Source organism: Poromitra crassiceps (genome assembly GCF_964638095.1).
Source record: "Poromitra crassiceps genome assembly, chromosome: 12".
Lineage (NCBI taxonomy): Eukaryota > Metazoa > Chordata > Actinopteri > Beryciformes > Melamphaidae > Poromitra > Poromitra crassiceps.
In genome coordinates this window covers 17,670,688-17,682,208 of record NC_139632.1, presented here as the reverse complement: position 1 = coordinate 17,682,208, position 11,521 = coordinate 17,670,688, and the positions used below count along the sequence as shown (strand labels likewise).

At 45.0% G+C, this 11,521-nt stretch overlaps 1 protein-coding gene across 1 annotated transcript in view; it reads right to left on the bottom strand.

Annotated features, from left to right (window-relative positions):
* Nucleotides 1-7,585: 7,585 nt before the first annotated feature.
* Nucleotides 7,586-11,521, bottom strand: part of fgf22 (fibroblast growth factor 22) — a gene marked incomplete at both ends in the record, with an annotated part of 35,697 nt that continues 31,761 nt past the window's right edge. The window contains 2 exons of the mRNA XM_083647454.1: nucleotides 7,586-7,780; nucleotides 9,399-9,502. Of these exons, the coding sequence (XP_083503580.1) occupies nucleotides 7,586-7,780; nucleotides 9,399-9,502 (299 nt within the window). The remainder of the gene's footprint in view (nucleotides 7,781-9,398; nucleotides 9,503-11,521) is intronic.

Sequence of the window (11,521 nt, the reverse complement as noted above, 5' to 3'; positions counted from 1 at the left end):
AGTGAACTGTTCTATGATCTCTCCTGATTCTAAATAGAGCTGAATTGCTTGGTTTGACCAAGTAAAACTATTTTTATGATGAAATGTCTATGGGAAAATAAATAGCGGATGAAATCCCTTGGTTTTGGGCATGACTTTGGCTCTCTATAGAGTACTGTCTGCAGGGACGTAGGCTTACTCAGAGGTCCCTGCACTTGGTTCCAATGTGTAAAGGTCAATGGGATTTTTGTATGTGAATTTCTGTTAAATGTATGAAATAAGGTCTGTGGTTAACAAACTTTTATGAAACAGTGAACTTTGTGTTCAACAAGATAATCTTCACAATCACAAATGAGGAACACTTTGAACACGTTTAAAAGAAAAGCGCATTTACGCTTCGCATAGTGGGATATGTGTCAGTGTTGTGGGCCATGGATGACCTTGACATAATGTACAAAGGGATCAAGCTAGGAAGAAGTGGTTCTTGGTCCTTGGGGGCCCGGTCTTTGGTCCTGGAGTAGAACCTCATAGTTGGTCTAGATTCAAGGCTGTCTGGATAGAATGCTGGACCTTCTTAGTCTGCATGTCATTGCAACGCTTTGGTTCCATAGTCTGTCTAGATATGCGTTGAGAATACAGAATAAAATAAACATTATATTCAGGCTGGTTCATTTCAGCAATCCCCAGTTTTATCCAGCATTTGAGTGGAAAATTGGTACACCATGGACTTGATTGGAGCGGTTGTATTACCGTCCTTCAGTTTTCCAGCCAGTGTCAAGTTCTCCCAGTCTCTCTCAGAACATGATGACAGACCTTGACTGAGGAAACTGACACTTTCTAGTCATGGTTATTTTATATGTCTGATACAACCCACAGGTTTTAATCCAATAAAAACCGTCTCAACGGCTTTATTTTAAAACCCGCTTAGAAGGGAAAATGAGGCTAATTTTACACATTATACATGGGGGGGGGGGGGGTCGTTTTAGGAAGAACATTCACCTGTTAGTCTTTGAAGCTAAAAGGCTTTGGTGTGAGCTACTTGAAGCTCCAGTGTTGCAAAAATATGGCCATGGACACAGTGACAAAACGCAGAGTCTGTCTAGCTTCATTGGCATGAAGAATTACTCCACACACAGCGGAGCTGAGGCAGGGTGGAGAGGCTTTGGCACGCCTCAGACTTTGCAGGAAGCGGCCCTGACTTTGGTCTTTTGACTTTGGTCTTTTCCAATCACCAACAGCCAAAGACAACCTCCTGATGTTGACTGGGACATCCGCCAACATGGCTGGCCTGCAGTCTCTGGTCTGTGTACCCCTGTAGGATGCCACCCCCTTTTTCAGCAGTTTGCTGTCCTCTTATATTCTTCTACTCATATTTTGATCCCTCACACTTCCTCAAACCTGCAACAATATCTACTATCTATCTCCTCCCCCTTAAAAATTGCCAATTGCCAATCCTACTCTCTTCTTCTGTACTCGTAATGTCCCTTCCATTGCAGTTCTTTGACACGAGTGTCTTCTCCTCCGTCTCTGCACCTCGTCCCCCTGGGTCTGACACAGCCACAGGCATGCGGGGAATGCCCCGACACAGGGTTTGGCTGGTCGGCACCACATACCTGCGGCGTGGCATGGCAGGGCTTTAGCGGTAATGCGGCGCGTGTGCCACTCAGCAGTCCTGTCTAATGTCCAGCCAGTGGCTTCAGACACCAACGCTAATCCAGTCAGTGATGAGAAGGCCTCCAGTCTGATGGCTCTGCAGTCTGCTGCCAAGAGTCTGTGAGCGCACACAGTCCCCGGCCCTGCCTGCTATGTTCAGACAGAGCACAATGGGGACGACGCTCTCGAACTTCCAAGGGAATGTTGTAACATTTATTAAATTTATACATCACATCTCATACTGGAATATTGTTCTGTAATGAATCAGCTTCTTAATTTTTTTCTCTGTTTTGTTGTCGTTATTTAGGTACCCCCACACACACACACATGCACGCGCGTGCACGTACGCACACACACACACACACACATGCTCGCGTGTGCACATACGCACACACGCACGCACACACAAACACACACACACACACACATGCACGCATGTGCACGTACGCACACACACACATGCACGCGTGTGCACGCACGCACGCACACACACACACACACACACACAGACACACACACACACACACACACACACACACACACACACGTGAAGAGCACAGAAAGACTAGGGTACATGCAAAATGTTTTCTTCTAAATATTATGCCCTAAATTCAACTAATTGTCACACATCTTGAGAAAGTAATCAGTCTGTGGTGGAAATATGTGGTGTTGTATAATGTAATGGCTCCAGAAACATGCTGCTGATTCTTAGCTCTACTACAGTATGTGGATGTGGACACAAAAGGCGCAGAAAATCCTCTGCAAAAGACAACAAACACTATAATCTTCTCAATAATCTCAAATCTGAGAAGAGGCACTGATTAGAATCTGTACTGTAACGTAATAACACACACACACACACACACACACACACACACACACACACACACACACACACACACACACACACAGTCACACACACACACACACACACACACACACACACACACACACACACACACCAAACAATAGTGTATAACGTAATAAACACACACACACACACACACACACACACACACACACATACACACACACACACACACACACACACACACACACACACACACACATGCACTCATCCATCGTGCGCTGCTCCTTAGTCCATCTATTCAGCATTCTAACTTGGACTGTTTTTGTAACAAAACAAGACCTAATCCTAAACTCGGGGAGCATTGAATGCGCCTGAACAAATGGCAGACAAACGAGAAGGATTAGCCAAGGCCTGTGAAAGAGTGAAAGGTTTGCCATTGATCTACGGTGGTCCTGTTCTCTTTCAGGGCCACTCACTTTGAAAACCCCATTGAGTACGAGCATACAGGGCCACTCCACAGCCTCCTAGGCCACCAAGCATACAGGGCCACTCCACAGCCCCCTAGGCCACCGAGCATACAGGGCCACTCCACAGCCCCCTAGGCCACCAAGCATACAGGGCCACTCCACAGCCTCCTAGGCCACCGAACATACAGGGCCACTCCACAGCCCCCTAGGCCACCGAGCATACAGGGCCACTCCACAGCCCCCTAGGCCACCGAACATACAGGGCCACTCCACAGCCCCCTAGGCCACCGAACATACAGGGCCACTCCACAGCCCCCTAGGCCACCGAACATACAGGGCCACTCCACAGCCCCCTAGGCCACCGAACATACAGGGCCACTCCACAGCCTCCTAGGCCACCGAACATACAGGGCCACTCCACAGCCTCCTAGGCCACCGAGCATACAGGGCCACTCCACAGCCTCCTAGGCCACCGAGCATACAGCCTCCTAGGCCACCGAGCATACAGGGCCACTCCACAGCCTCCTAGGCCACCGAGCATACAGGGCCACTCCACAGCCTCCTAGGCCACCGAGCATACAGCCTCCTAGGCCACCGAGCATACAGGGCCACTCCACAGCCTCCTAGGCCACGGAGCATACAGGGCCACTCCACAGCCTCCTAGCCCACCAAGCATACATGGCCACTCCACAGCCTCCTAGGCCACCGAGCATACAGGGCCACTCCACAGCCTCCTAGCCCACCAAGCATACATGGCCACTCCACAGCCTCCTAGGCCACCGAGCATACAGGGCCACTCCACAGCCTCCTAGCCCACCAAGCATACAGGGCCACTCCACAGCCCCCTAGGCCACCAAGCATACAGGGCCACTCCACAGCCTCCTAGGCCACCAAGCATACAGGGCCACTCCACAGCCTCCTAGGCCACCAAGCATACAGGGCCACTCCACAGCCTCCTAGGCCACCAAGCATACAGGGCCACTCCACAGCCTCCTAGGCCACCAAGCATACAGGGCCACTCCACAGCCCCCTAGGCCACCGAGCATACAGGGCCACTCCACAGCCCCCTAGCCACCGAGAGACGCACAACAGCCACAATTAGTCTCAGGAGATGTAATGGCAATTGAATAAGCACTTTAAAATTGTTCCTCGGTCCCTCGTCTACATACGTAACATTGGTATTATGAGTGGCGAGGGTCTGTTTTTTTTTCAGTTCCCACCCACCACAGTTCTTTTCAATCACTGTGAGAGAAAATGACCACACAGGCACACAAAGGTTCCAGAGGCTCTGGTTTGTTGTCGCTGAAGCAGCATGACTTGTGCCCCTGTAGATTTTGGCTAAAGCCCTTAAAATGGACTTCTATTGTTTTCTTTTCTTTTCTTTTTTTTTGGTCAGTCAGCTGCAAATTAATTTTGAAGCATTCAAAGTAACCTTTTCTATAAACACCATTCTTTATTGGGTCATGCATCATTTATAATACCTTCATTGCTGTAATATTTCCATAATGCTCTATGAACATTGTAATGACATTTTAGGTATGTGAGAAGTGTGGATGTGTACAAATGAACTTTATTACATTTAAAGTACAAAACATTTACAGCTAAATCAGATTAGAAATCCATTGAACAGGCCTTTTTGGAAACATCAAGAAATGGCATGCTCTTCTTCTTCTTCTTCTTCTTCACTGAGTTTTCCCGGCAGCTTGCATCCTTATCGTTGCACTACTGCCATTTGGCACGCTATCAGGCGCTACCTATCTTTTGATACTTTAGCAATAACAACATTGACTTACTCCCCCCCCCCCTCAGTCTTCCCCTTATGCCCTTCTGATCAGACACAGCCCATTCTCAACAGAAGAACCTATGCTTATGACATCAACATGTCATGGCAGGAGAGGAGTTGAGGATGTTTTCTGGATGGCTGTCCACTTCCATTCTGCTTGTACTATCTTTGGGACATTCCACGTTGATTTTGCAGCACACTGTTTGGGTTTTTCCTTTTGCATCGTGATCAAAGGCTGTAGCTTTTGATCAGGACTGCCAAAGGATCCCTCTTGTTTTGCTGGCGAGCGCACTGACAGGACAGTGGTGGAACAATGATAATTACAGGCTCCCATTTGGTGTCCTTGGAACTGGCATCAACAGCCAGTTTCACCTTCAGGCCAAGAAGAAAGGAGAGATTCTTGGACTGTAAGAGGAGGAGAAGAGGGGTGGAGGAGAGGAGAGGTGGAGGAGAGGAGGAGAAGAGAGGTGGAGGACTCTGTGACAAAGAGGCAAGCCAATCAAGGGGGCAGGCAGAAAATGGGATTACTTTGCGGTGTGCATGTTTGAGAATGTGTCTCGACCAGCTGAGAGACGGATGAAGATGCAAAGTATGTGAAGAAAACACGTGCACAACTGAAATGCACCTTATCTTTCTTTCATTACACGCTACTTTCTTGTAACCAGAAAGTGAAAATACATCATTTTCCTCATGTAAGCATGTACACTGAAATGTGTAATAACATGTAAACTGTATTGAATTAAAAAAAAAACATCTCTCAACGGCATGACCATATTAACAGTTTATGTGAAATAACAATGGAATTAAGTAGTTTCTACTTATCAAAATGTGACGTCCACGGTGGCACAGCTGCATACTAACACATTTGCATGGCAACAGTCTCGCCGGGCCCCCCACAATGCTATCTGTTTGTGTGCCAAAGCCAGAGCTTTGGAGCTGAAGTACAGTGTGACTTCAAACCGTTCTGACCAGACATGTACCCCATCACAGTCATCTCACATTATGACAGGCTGAAAGGTTGGCCTCTATCCACCCCAAACAGCCACTATTCATCGCTGACTCTCCTTTCTGCTGGCTGAAAAGGCAGAGAAAAGACCCATGCTACCAGAGGGCCAGTGTGTGTGTAAATGACCTTGATGCTCCATACCACAGACCTTTCATCAGACAGGGGAGGTCCTCCACATCAACGCCTCTCCTGCTGTGAGGTTTGTCATGATTATGATGAGGAGGGGGGGTTGTGTCTGCGTGCTCTGATAGAGATGTTACCAACCCTTTACAATCAGCATAATGCACCAGACACAGAACAGGATACACTGCTTTTGCATTTCACGATTTGAGTCACTGTAAGAATATTGGCATGCTAGCATAAGGGAAGTCAGTCGTAATAATTTATCCACATTTTTATTTTACTTTACCAATCTGAGCATGGACCAAGGCACTCAAATAATTTTACATTGCTGAACATGTATCTAAGGACTGTATGCTTTGAGACTTTGGCCTAAATTACAACCTGTTATTACTGGCCAACAAAGTGAAAGCTGTTGTTGATACCATGGATTGGAAATGTACCAATATCTAATTGCAGTAACATACAATATGAGCTGAATATGGACTTGAATACAATTATTTTTTACAGGACTACAATCCAACACAAGGGGTAGACAATAATAATAAACATCAACTTCAAACAGTTATAGAGTACAAAAAGTTTTAAATATATTAAATGTTCTATTTGCAACAGCTTTTTTTTGTTGAGAAAATGTTAGAAAGACTTGACAGAGATGCAATATGTAATAACCAGTTACTACAGTATACAAAATTAATTAATTTGCAGCTATGCAGTGACATACTGTATTATGTACCTATACAGCCTCTAAAATGACTCAAAATGATTATTAATTATTTCACTACTGAATTCTGACACTAGGTGAGCTGCAGAGCATGTTTTCTCCAGTATTGACTCCAAAGCTAGTGGTTGTGGGTTGTTGGATGGGAGAAGCAATCTTACGGTAGAAGCACGCAACACAAACACAAAGTCCTCAGGAAATCCAGCATGTGACCCCAGTAGTTAGCTTTAGCTTAGTTCTTGTCGAGTTCCTGTCATAGTCGCCACATTTGCTGTAGTAAGAACGGCACAACAGTCCATGTGTTGAAGTCAGCAAGATATTTCTGTCTCATCTCTACAGAGTTCGTTCAGGTGCAGGTCATTGTCTCTTATCCAGTGGTGACAGTATATCCCAAGTAACAGTGAAGACAAGAGTTGGAGCTGTCTCAAAGTTTTTTTGTTCTTTTTTCTTCTTGTTCATGATAATGATAATTATTTCAAATATCAGTATCACTTGAGTGTCCTCTCACAGATATTTCCGTTCTCTATCATGCTGATCATCTCTAGAATAAGCTACACCCATGTCAATGTTTTACAGTCTGCTAAGGAAACCCAAACACAGCATCGTCTCCAGTTTGAAGGAAAAATGGGCGAATCCTATGAAGTAACCGCAGACCACGTCCAGGTGAACTTATACTTCACTTGAAGACTTGCTCTAACAGAAAGAAACTATCAAGCCTCGGAGAATAGTATAACTGTACTGCATTGTATTACTGGACCTTACTAGATGATGGAGAGAATAATTTAAAAGTACATATTATGCTAACGCTACACCTCTGTGAGCTCACAAAACAAGTATCACAGACCCCAACAATTGTACATAATATGAACCAGGAGGATGGAATAATAAAAATAATGATATGATGACAGTCGTCATGACTGGGACAACACTAGGGTGAGGTGCCGTGGTGGGCCGGCCAATAGGCCTGTTTTCACAGCAGCCTTTTAGACACAAAATGGTGGCTGTGAAAAAGGCCCATTGCTGGTCATAGTTCAGGCGTAGGCAGCTAGGAGGGGAGCATGGGCAAGAAATGAGTGGACGGGTGTCTTCTCCGAGCCTTGTGACCTCGCCGTGGCTTCCCCCGCCCGTTCAGCGAAACGAACATCTGCCTCCCGCCATGCTTCCAGCGGAGGGAGGCGTAGGTGTTGTAGCCATTCTCTTCAATGCGCTCCTTGAACTTGCAGTTGGGGTTGTACTTCACCTGGGAGCAGAGAGAGAGAAGTAATTACACGTGAGTATATTATAGTTAACGGCTGGCTGCTATACCTGCAGGGCTGTAATGGGCCAACTTCTGAGCAGTGCAGTAAAGGTCAGTGTCTGTTATTGCAGTGAAGATATTCCATGTGTTTTTGATTGATACCCGGAGATTTCCTATTACAAAGGATTTATCTTAGAAGGCCACAATGGGAAACTAATGGTTGAGAGTTCATTCGGTTTTGAAAGGCTTTTATTTGAAAAGGTATTATTATTATTCATTCAAAATATTCAAAATATAACCTAGTTGTAAGAGCAGGAGGTAACACTATACTTGGATACATCAGTGATACTTAACTATTATCAGGTGACAACATGTTAATAAAGAACATGTAATAAAGTTTCACTTGCCTATTTGGTGCATCTTCACAGACTGTTATCCTACACTGACCGTAGCCTAACCCTGACCATTTTTAAACCTAAACCCAGCCCTAAATTGACCATATTTCTAAAATTAATCCCAACCCTAGATTAGCCCTATAGCCCAGACATGCACTTTACACACAATTATGAGTATGATTTGAAACTCAATCTAGGCCTTTTAGTGAAACATTATAGTCACGTGACAGGAGCTGAGGATCAACATTGGACTATCCATATGGGACTGGTGAAAAAAATAAATCCTGCCATTATATTTTAATCAACATCCATGCTAAAAACACTATAACAGTAATGTTATCTCGTTTGTAATCCAATTTTGAATTCAACTAACCAGCGTAATACACACACATATACTGATCTGTGACGGTTATCAGACACAACAAAGCCACTTTTCCATAGGTGGTTACAACTTCTTATCAGTCAGTGGAACTGTCTTGAAAGATATTGTAGTGACAAGAGGTTCTGTTGCATTCCCTACTACAGATGGTTATCATGTTGCCATAATGAGGCCCTCTCTGTGATAGCATCGAGCTACTATGAGCCTGGCGTGATTCACCTGCCTCACTGTGATTATGGGAGGATTCAGAGTTGGGTGAAGGGCTGCGTCTGTATGTCTATATCTGTCCTTTTTACTGAGTGGCTGGTTGAAGCCACTCGTCTTATCACTGCTCACTGACTGATTGCCCGTCCCTGATTTCTCCGTTTCCAAGATGTAAAAACATGTGCTAGACACCACACGCCTTAGGTGACCTCAGCGTTTAGTGTGTGTCTGATTTTCACAAAGACAGGTGATTACATTGGAAAGGTAGCTGTGTGAACAACAATCGGCAGACGGCACGCACAGACTCCTAGAGGAGCCCAGCTGGCTCTTTGTCATTGCTGGTTGGGCTTCTTTTCTCTGCTATCTATTTTGACAGTGGAACAAGCCGCCTCAAGCTTTGCATGCAATCCCAGCCTGCAGGTATCATCAACCCTGGCCCAGGTGTACAACCATGATTGATATTAGCACTCTGACCTTTTTCTGGACTTTCCAACCGAAGATTCCTGACATTTCCCTTGACTTCAATAGCATCAGACATGTTTGAGTAGGCGCTCATTTGGGACCCCTATACATATATAACCCCCTCCTTCCCGGGCCTCCCATCTTGACCCCCAGAAACAATGTTGCCAGGTTGTATACCCACCGATCCAAAGAGCGTGCCTTTCTTGGACATGGCTAAGTACAGCCCAGTGCTGACAGATTTGATGGCGACAACTCCCACACTGACAGATCGGATTTCCATCAGGCCTGGAAAAGAAAAGGGGGAACAGGAGTCTGAGTTAGAAACATCTAGCTATAGGAGTTTCCCCATCAAAAGCCACTCTATCATTAGCGATTAGGATACCAGACGACCATATGCTCTGGGGAGAGAGAGACCAAGACAAGAGAGAGAGAGAGAGAGAGAGAAAACACAGGACATGCACAATGCCCCATTTAAGGGATCCCCCCTTTGTGAGGAGAGACAGCCTAGCTCTCAACAATCAGAGCAGTGAGAACAACTGGGTAAAGTTTGACCAGATGAGAAAAGGAAGGCTTCATATAGAAACATAATTTGAAATGTGTACCATAATAATAATAATAATTATTATTATTATCATCATCATTATTATTATTATTATTATCATCATTAATATTATTATTATTATTATTATTGTTATTATTATATATATTAAAGGAGGACTTACCCCCTAGATATGTATTAGAACAGTGATTTGAAAATACCTATGGAAAAAACCAAGAAATGACATATACTCTTGTCTATACTGGACTCTTTGGCTGTGTTCAAGTCCAGATTTTTTTTCGGAAATCGACGCCATTACAGTTTGCCTACTGCCTCAAAAATAATTTATTTGAGAGGGGCCATATCTTTATAAATATCAACAACTAGCCAACGCTGGTGGCCTGTTTGGAAAGAGCTTTGCTCAAAATGGTTGAAAGTTATATCAATTTGGTAATTCAGTGGCGAACTAGAAATTTTATTATTTTTCTGCATGTATCTCTATGGAAACTACTCAAACTACGTTACGAGAGCAAAGTGACATGGGCTCGTTAACAGCAGCACACCCACAATAGGACAAACCTCTCGCTCTGGGGTAACACAATGCGAGATTTCTCCACGTAATTCCCTCGTCTAACTAGAGATAAACCGCGCAATGAAATCCGTTTTTAATTTGTGTTTTGGGGCTTTTCGTGATTCTTGTTGAAAGTTACAACACCTCTGATTTTTCCTCTCAGGGCGCAGGAGGCAGCGCAGAGCTCTTCTCCTCCTCACACTGTTCCCATGCGAATCCCCCCGAGCAGCACACACACACAGACAGAGCCAGTCGCTCTGCTCTGCTGACTTGATTTCCAGAAAAGTTGGCGTTGCTTGTACACAGTGATGATATTATATTAGCCGATATGTTTAGAGAAGCTTTGTCACATTGTCACGTCGTAGTATAGCGTTATATTTTACATGTCCGCTAAACTGCGACGAGATTTGTTTGCTGAAATGTCAGACTGTTGAAAGCCCCCGCCTCTCACTGCTGCTGTGTGCTGCTGCCGCGCGCCCCCGCGGGTGCATGAGAGAGCAGACTGGCCGAGAGAAAGTGCTTCCAAGTCGGACTGATAGCCGCGGAAATGTCAGACTGTGCTCTCTGTGCTCTGAGAGCACAGAGCTGCTGCTGCTGCTGCTTTCACGTCGTAGTATAGCGTTATATTTTACATGTGCGCTGCGATAAGATTTGTTTGCGGAAGGATGAAATTGAGGCTCTCACTTTGATGCTGGGCTCTCGGAGCTGATTGCTGCAAACACACAATAAACCCCTCCCTCCCTCCGGGCAGTCAGTGCAGCAGCTCTGTGTCCCCAGCGAAAAGGGGCACAGAAGACCACCAGTCGTCCTTGAGAGGATTCCAGCATTCGTTGTCTCTCAACCTAATTATATGGAATTCTGGACAAAATCATATCTAGGCTATAAAAAATAAAAAATAAGATTTACATGAGACCAAATCTCATCATAGGGCCCCTTAGTATGAAAAAGGTTGGGAATGATTTACTTGCTATGTCCTTCCTTTTATGATTATAGTGGCGTTTATTGATAGTATTGTGTTACATAGGAGTTGGTAGGAAAATAACAGGCGATTGTAATAAATTAACAGGTCAAGTGACATCATGGCAATAGGCTTGGAGTTGTGAGGAGCCGAAAGGGTACAGGGGGAGTAGGGGAGTAACTATCTTGAAATCCCATAGTCTTTGGTTCACCATGACGTCATGACGTGTCAAATATC